Below are 9019 nucleotides of genomic sequence, written 5' to 3' on the forward strand. Positions count from 1 at the left end.
TATTGGCCTAATGTTGTTTACCGGGGTTTTTTGGATGGGCCTCAGCGTGCAGCGGGTAATGGTGAGACACTGCAGGGTGCACTGCTGCTATCCAGGACCTGCTGGAAGTACAGCATTGGTGGGAGAGAGAGGGCCAGGGAATTCAGGCCCCTATATCTGTTTTTCCAAGTGTAATGCTGCTGAGGTGGAGGCTCTCCCATGGAGAGTGTGTGCATCAGGAAACTACAGGGGCCTGAGATCTTTCCGATAGGCTCTGCCCTGGTAAATCTATCCCAAAAAATACGGACCCTCCCAGAGAGTTTTCCTGTGGTAGATAGATCCCCCACATAGCTTAGGAAATGCAATTGATTTCAAGTCTGTCGAACCACCTGCGGCCACTTTCTTTGCCAAGAGGCAACTTCGAGCTTCCTTCTACCTTCTAGGAGGGCCAGAAGATCAGGAGACGAGCCCGGGACCAGGCTGCGCAGTCCAGCTCACTGCACTCACAGATGGAGGCCGTGCGGGAACAACTCAATGCCCAGGAGGACCAGGTGGCAGCCTTGAAGGCGACGGTCCAGGAGGACATGGAAACAGCGGATGAGGTAATGCTAAAATGACGGGCCGGCCTCAGTTCAGCAGGCTCTTAACTTTTTTTTAAGTGGCCGGTGTAACCTGCTTGAGGCAGGGTTTTTATAGCTGTCGCCTTGGGTTACCAACCCTTCAGGATTGGCCTGGAGTCTCCAGGAATTGAACAGTCTTTTTTTTGTTAATCTTTGAACACCTTTGATTTGTTATAAAAATGTTGACCATTAAAATGCTGTTTGACTGACCGTCATGAATCATCCAGTGAGGTGATGAGTCTGTTCACTTTCCGATTGGCTGTGGGGTGGAATGTCATAAAGATGGACGTGCCAGGCGACCAATGGCGGGAGAGTGGGGGAGGGGCTGCAGTCCTTCGGGTGTAGGTACACCCACAGTGCTGTTAGGAAGGGAGTTCCAGGATTTTGACCCAGCCACAGCGAAGGAACGGCGATATAGTTCCAAGTCAGGATGGTGTGTGACTTGGAGGGGAACTTGCAGGTGGTGGTGTTCCCATGCATCTGCTGCCCTTGTCCTTCTAGTTGGTAGAGGTCGCGGGTTTGGAAGGTGCTGTCTAAGGAACCTTGGTGAGTTGCTGCAGTGCATCTTGTAGATGGTACACACTGCTGCCACTGTGTGTCGGTGGTGGAGGGAGTCAATGTTTGAGGTTTATGGATGGGGTGCCAATCTAGCGGGCTGCTTTGTCATGGATGGTGTCGAGCTTCTTGAGTGTTGTTGGCGCTGCACCCATCCCAGGGGGAAGTAGAGTGTATTCCATTACACTTCAGTATGCTTCAGTGTTGAAGCCAGGGCAGCACTGAGGGAGTGCTGCATTGCCACAGGTGCCATGCTCAAATGAGCTGTTGAGCTGATGGTTCGAATGCATTTTAACAATTCCTGGCCAACATTCCTTCCTTAACCATTAGCACCAACAAATATGGTTTTGCTGCAGTTTGTGGGATCTTGCCATGCACAGAATGGCTGCTGTGTTTTTCTCCAGGCCAGGAAACAACTGCACAGCAGGAGAGCTCGCTGCTATTCAAATACTGCTGTGGGATCTTTAACATCCACCTAAACCACAGGAGCTTTAGCCTGTCAGCTTCTCTGATGCATGGCGCCTCTGACCAGGCAGGACTTTCCCTCAGTACTACCTCGGAGTGTCAACCAATCAGGACTTGGAGGGCAGAGAGTGCTACCAACTGAGCCAAGCTGACACATTTCCCTCATGTCGGTCTCCCTCTCTGTAACAGGTTCTTCGGGAAACCGAGGTGATGGGAAAGAGCATGAAGAAAGCGAAACATTCACTTGATCATGACCTGAAGCAGTTGACAGATTTGCTGAAAACAATAGGTATGTCGACGGACAGGAGACAGAGATTATCGGGGAGAGAGCCCTGGGTCACAGGGTCGCCGGGTGACCTTGTCACAGAGCCCCATGTCACCGTGTCACAGAGCCCCCTGTCACCGTGTCACAGAGCCCCATGTCACCGTGTCACAGAGCCCCATGTCACCGTGTTGCAGAGCCCCTGGGTTACAAGATTGCAGAGCCCTGTGTCACCGTGTCACAGAGCCCCAGGTCACTGGGTCACCGGGTTACAGGGTCACAGAGCCCTGTGTCACCGTGTCACAGAACCCCATGTCACCGTGTTGCAGAACCCCTGGGTTACTGGGTCACAGAGCCCCGTGTCACTGTGTCGCAGAGCCCCAGGTCACCGGGTTACAGGGTCACAGAGCCCCAGGTCACAGGGTCCTGCAGTCCCAAGTCACGGGACTCCCTGTCGTGCAGCCCCTTGTTGCGGTTCTCTAGTGGTGTCACTATATGCAGCCTAATCTCTCTCTTTGTGTTTTCCTGTCAGAAAGCCTTCACATTGACCAAACGACGGAAGAAATGCTGAATCAAACAAAGGCTCAGATGGGAGCTCTGAGGTGGACAATCGATCGGAAACTGACGCAAAAATTGCGGGAGTTGGAGGCTGCCTCCGAGATGCAGATCCTGAAGATGAATGTGTTCGAAAAGGACATTGAGGAAATTGAGGCAGACAAGCACAACCTGCAGGACATTGTTCAGAACTTGCCCCAGGGCTGTTATAACAGAGTGGGACTGAAGAGGCAGTGAGAAGTTTGGGAAAGGCGAATAGAGAGGCGATTACAGTGGATGGTTTTTGTGTTATAATCTCAAGACGTTTGCCATTGCCACCAATTTGCTGCTGTTTAATGAACCATTTCAAATAATTAATTCGGTTGGGTATTTAATCCCCTTCCATGTTCCTTCTGATTTTAACCCATTCACGACTCGTACTGGCTTTGGTACAGCGGATAGTCGTGACCCTCCAGTACATGTGTTGGGGCCCCACCTGAGCCCTTGGTATGGACAATATGACTGCCCTCACCCTAATGTTCGCACGGGGGGTCAGAGACCATCCTTGTGCTACCAGATTGAGCTGAAGCCTTCCTGTTCCGACATCATCGACTCCCAAGGCTGTGATGTACTTAATCATTAATAACCATGACACAATTTGAGGTTCAGAAATCTCTACATCAGAAAATCTTGGTATCTCAATTGGTCTGTAGCCCTTGAAAGTATCAATAGGCACTGCATTGCCTCGAATATTATCTTCACTGCATAACAAATCACCCATATTGATAGAAGGCAAATTAATGAGGAAATAAATTATCATCTTTAGTGTTAAGAAAATAATTTGTAACTGCAGAATTCAAGTGTGTTATTATATAGTTTGGAGTTTTAATGTGAGCTGTTTTTCAGGGAAGTATCAAGGCCAGTTTTAACATCCAGTTTTTGCCTCATTTGAAGTCTGCAAACTGAGTAAAGAGCAGGGATCAAACCTGGGATCTTGCTTGGCTGATCGGTCACTTACCACCTGACACTCTACATTCCTTCCATCATGAGGAAAACCAGTCATTTTATTAAAACTTATTTTTGCTGACCTGGAGCCAAGCTTTATCTGTAGCTGTCAATGTACAAAATGCAATATAATTTAGCCTCTAATTGACCATCGGGTTATGTCATTTTCCAGCAATTGGACATTGGCCTTAGCAGCAGAATAATACCTTGCATGGTACATTATTTGTGTCATTATAAAGGAACGTATTGAACAAGTTAACTAACTTGTATTTCACGACCTCAGGCCACCCCCCAAAATGTTTTACAGTCAGTGACGTACTTTATCCTCCCAGTTACCAAGCGCAATGAGACCCACTAACCCAAACAAGAGCAACTTGCATTTATATAGCGCCTTTAACAGAGTACAACATCCCTAGGCATTTTGCAGGAGCAAGTATCAAACAAAATTTGACACTGAGCCACTGAAGGAGGTATCAGGACAGATGACCAAAAGCTTGGCCAAAGAGGTAGGTTTGAAGGAGCATGTAAAATGCCTTAAAGGGGGAGGGAGAGGTAATGAGGTTTAAGGAGGGAATGCCAGAGACAGATCTATGTCTCAGGATGAGCATGTAGTTTCCAAGATACCTACAACTGCAGTTACTATTAATAATTAACCACTCCTCATTGAATCCAGGAGTTAATGTATGAAGATTATTCAGAGAGATGTTCATTACATTTACAACAGATTAAAATAGGCACTGACTGTAATAACTCCCAACGTCAAGAAACCCATTCATTAGGCAAGCTGAAGCCGCCTTTAACTTCTTGTTTCACATTCTAATTTTGCACTTGCACCAAACAACCTTACACTGCCTCCGCTGCACTTCCCTCTCCCCTATCACTGTCCACATATTGGAAATTCCGACACACGTGATTTTCCAAACATTCCAAAAACAACAAAAGAACTTGTATTTAAATAGTGCCTTTCACAACATCAGGATGTCTCAAGGCACTTTACAGCCAGTAAAGTACTTTTGGAAGAGTAGTCACTGTTGTAACATAGGAAATGCGGCAGCCAATCTGTGCACAGCAGGATCCCACAAACAGCAATGTGATAATGACCTGATAATCTGTTTTTAGTGATTTGGGTTAAGGGAGTAACATTTGATGGGGAGAACTCCCTTACTCATCTTCCACGAGCAGCAATGGGATCTTTTACGTCCAGCTGACAGAGTGACTGGGGCTGCAGTTTAAAGTCTCATCGGAATGACACCATGAAATACCCAGCTGGCTCACAAAGGTGCTTCCGGAATGCTGGCCATCCTTACCTGGTCTGGCCTACAGTCCCACACCAACTTGACCACGTACACTCTTCATGCCCTCTGAAATGACCCGGCCAAAAAAACCCAGCTGCAAACAATCAGTACAAAGTTTTTAAAAAAAGGAAGCCTTCTCAGGGCAAACAGAGATTGTCTTATCAACTCTCAAGTTCCAAAGACAAATATTTTAAGAAAGACTTAAAATAAATGCTTTGGTGCCTGTGTGAAAATAGCGTGCACTACAATGTAATGCAACAGACCCACGTTGAGGGGTTTTGACAGAGTAAATAAGGAGAAACTGTTTCCACTGACAGGAGGGCCAGTAACCGGAGGACAGAGGTTTAAGGTGATTGGCAAAAGAATTAGAGGGGAAGAGGAGGAGAAATATTTTTACACAGTGAGTTGTTGTGATCTGGAATGTGCTGCCTGAAAGGGCGGTGGAAGCAGATTCAATAGTAACTTTCAAAAGGGAGTTGGATAAATACTTAAAGGGGAAAAAAGATTGCACGGCTATGGGGTAAGAGCAGGGGGGGAGTGAGACTAATTGGATAGCTCTTTCAAAGAGCTGGAACAGATGCGATGGGCTGAATGGCCTCCTTCTGTTCTGTATGATTCCACGTTAAATAATGAAGTCCGCCAAACAGAATTTCTACTCTAATCTTTCTGAACACGCTCACTCTAAAACTTCATCAAACTCTGATTCCACATTGACTAAATTCTGGCTGGGCATCGGAAGACAGCAGAATTGACCAGGAGTGACGAGGAATCCCATCACACAACATCTGGCACTGCTTTTAATTGCATTCAGTCTTCACAAAAAATCTCTTCTGCATATCTCCATTTAAAACGATGTATCGAGAATCAAATTTATATTAATTGGAAGCACAGACCTACTTGTAAGATATTTAATCACAGTTATTAAAGGATTATTTTGATGATTATGTTACAGCAGTGTTCATTGTGTCACTTGTGTATATTGTAGCTGGTAATCTAGATTGCTTTGTTATATATCTCAGTCCACTTTGCGAATCATGTTATTGATTTGGGGATTTCAGCTATCAGCCCATTCCCAGTGTTGCTCAAGTTTTACTGACTGGTTAACTATCTAAAGATGTGATAAATGACAGTTTGTAATTTTTAAAATTTGTTCTTGGGATGGGGGTGTTGTTGGCTAGGCCAGCATTTACTGCCCTTAAACTGAGTGTCTTGCTAGGCCATTTCAGAGGGGCATTTAAGAGTCAACCACATTGCTGTGGGTCTGGAGTCACATGTAGGCCAGACCAGGTAAGGATGGCAGATTTCCTTCCCTAAAGGACATTAGTGAACCAGATGGGTTTTTACAACAATTGACAATGGTTTCATGGTCACCATTAGACTAGCTTTTACTAATTACAGGTATATTAATTAAATTCAAATTTCACCATCTGCCATGGTGGGATTTGAACCCATGCCCCCAGAGCATTCTGGATTAGTAGACCAGTGACATGACCACTACACCACTGCCTTGCCTCTCCTTGAGCCAGGGTTGATCCCCTGGCTTGATTGTAATGGTAGAGTGGGGCATATGCCGGCCATGAGGTTACAGATTGTGGTTGAGTACAATTCTGCTGCTGCTGATGGCCCACAGCGCTTCATGGATGCCCAGTTTTGAGCTGCCAGGTCTGTTATGAGTCAATCCCATTTAGCACGGTGGTAGTGCAACATAACACGATGGAGGGTGTCCTCAGTGTGAAGACAGGACTGTGCAGTGGTCATTCCTACCAATAATGTCATGGACAAATGCATCTGCATTAGGTAGATTTGTGAGGACAAAGTTAAGTAGCTTTTTCCCTCTTGTTGGTTCCCTCACCACCTGCTGCAGGCCCAGTCTGGCAGGATATGTCCTTCAGGACGCGGACAGCTTGGTCAGTAGTGGTGCTACTGAACTACTCTTGGTGATGACATTGAAGTCCCCCACCCAGAGTACATTCTGTGCCCTTGCTATCCTCAATGTTACTTTCAAGTGGTGTTCAACATGGAGGAGTGCTGATTCATCAGCTGAGGGAGGGCGATAGGTGGTAATTAGTAAGAGGTTTCCTTGCCCATGTTTGACCTGATGTCATAAAACCTAATTGGTCTGAAGTCATCGTTGAGGACTCCCAGGGTCACTCCCTCCTGACTGTATTACCACTGTGCCACCACCTCTTCCAGTGGAACAGGACATACCCGAGGATGGTGATGGCAGTGACCGTAATCATTGGCTGTAAGGTTTGATTCGGTGAGTATGCCTATGTCAGGCTGTTGCTTGACTGGTCTGTGGGACAGCTCTCCCAATTTTGGCATGCGTCCCCAGATGTTAGTGAGGAGGACTTTGCAGGGTCAACTGGGCAGGGAGTGCCTTTGTCGTTCGTGGTGCCTAGGTCGATGCCAGGTGGTCCATCTGGTTTTATTCTTATTCAGATTTTCTGTAGCAGTTTGATACAACTGAGTGGCTTGCTAGGCCATTTCAGAGGGCAGTTAAGAGCCAACCACATTGCTGTGGGTCTGGAGTCACATGTAGGCCAGACCGGATACGGATGGCAGATTTCCTTCCCTAAAGGACATTAGTGAACCAGGTGGGTTGTAACAACAATCTGGTAGTTTCATGATCATTATTAATGAGACTAGCATTTTATTCCAGATTTATTAATTGATTGAATTGAATTGAAATTCCCCAAGACTCCATGGTGGGTTTTGAACTCCTGTCTCTGGAGGATTAGTCTGGGCCTCTGGATAACTAGTCCAATAACTGCCACTATGCTACTGTAATGTATGACTGACTCTGATTAGGCTGGTTTTGTGGACTACACTAAGGAGTCTAAGGCTGTGCCCTGATTTGGTTTCTCTTCCTAACTCTGTGTGTAAACATTTTGCATGTGTCACACATCTGTCAAGCCTCGAGGAGTCACTCTTGAAATTGTCATGTTGACACCTGATTAGTTCAAATCTGACCTCCTTAAAAACAGCAACAAATCACCACTGGACAGATTGGGGAACGAACCAATGGACAAGTAGCATCTGCTAAAAGAATAGCCAATGGAAATTGACTTCTGCATGTGCCTATTTCGAGTAATTACCCCTTGTGGCTTTAAAATGTCGGGTCAGGTGAAACTCTGACATCACCTCTGCAGCAGAATCGTACACTCTATAGTGCTTTACATGGTATAATCTACCCACTAAGAGTGAGCAATGCCATGGAACATCTCAGTATTATATAATGATATCACTGTGCAGTCCAATTTAAATCACTTGCAGCCCCAACAAAGTATAAAATATGGGTGAAAAGCAGAAATTTCTGGAAAGCGATTGCAGTTAGTTTGGTGAGTCCCATTTAACAGGGGGTTACCAGCCGCATCTCCCTTTCATTTCCCTCACTGGGGAGGAACTGGGGTTGTGATTGAACTGACGTTGGAGTTGGAACTGAGGTTGGGGTCAGGGGGTAGGTACTGGGGTGAAGGGACATTGATCCCTGGGACATTGTCCATTTTAATTGTCAGGACAGTGTGGATTTGAAATGAAAGGACAGCCTGTGCAGCAATCACAGTAAAAGCCCCAAAACAACTGATAACGGAAAAAGTAAACTGAAACAATCCCTGATTAAAAACTGCTGCCATTGGAAATTGTTGGGAAGGGCGAGGTATTTGTGTGTGAAGGAAGCCTTTGAGAAAGTTTTGATACTGAGAAGAGCATCCGACACATTCCATAGTCTGCAGCAAGTGAATTGGAAGGACAGGGTGAAAGGTTACACCTGGTTTAATCTCCAATGACATTGAGTGACACAAAGCAAAGAGTCAACTGTCCATTATCAAGGCCTAGCAACACTGGGTAACTGAACGAAACGAAGCTTCCCCTAACTTTTACTGATGCTTCAAACAGCAGAAACAAGCGGGAGCAGGTCTGGTCCTGCAATCAGAGGAACTGGAAGAAGATTCACCTGGAGGAAGGACTTCCAAAAAAACAAGAAGCAGCTTTAAGATCCATGAGGGAGTTGGTCTTCATTGTGCCTTGAAGTTGAGATCTTTGGATAGTTAGATCATTGGCATTGCTTGTAGCTGCCTTTATGCTGTGTGCAATTTAAATCATTAAGGATGACTTTGACTAACAGCTGGAGTAGTCTGACTTTCTTTAGCAGTTTGTTGTCCAGGTTCACAACTCACTGAAACATCTGTATCCCCGCACTGGCGTTTGGCATTTGGTTTGGCTTGGGGTAGGTACTGAGAGCGGGATTGGGTTAGTATTGGTGCTGGGTTTCGATTCAGCTTTGGGGACTGGATGGAGAGTGA

The 9019-nt window shown here is 46.0% G+C and overlaps 1 protein-coding gene across 1 annotated transcript in view; it reads left to right on the plus strand.

The window, feature by feature from the left end:
• LOC137347600 (laminin subunit gamma-3-like) overlaps positions 1-5638 on the plus strand; it is a 77406-nt gene extending 71768 nt beyond the window's left edge. The window contains exons 26-28 of the mRNA XM_068012144.1: positions 423-581; positions 1809-1908; positions 2414-5638. Coding sequence (XP_067868245.1) covers positions 423-581; positions 1809-1908; positions 2414-2673 — 519 coding nt within the window. The 3' untranslated portion in view covers positions 2674-5638. The remainder of the gene's footprint in view (positions 1-422; positions 582-1808; positions 1909-2413) is intronic.
• Positions 5639-9019: the final 3381 nt, after the last annotated feature.

The sequence above is a fragment of the Heterodontus francisci genome, chromosome 32 (assembly GCF_036365525.1).
Source record: "Heterodontus francisci isolate sHetFra1 chromosome 32, sHetFra1.hap1, whole genome shotgun sequence".
NCBI lineage: Eukaryota > Metazoa > Chordata > Chondrichthyes > Heterodontiformes > Heterodontidae > Heterodontus > Heterodontus francisci.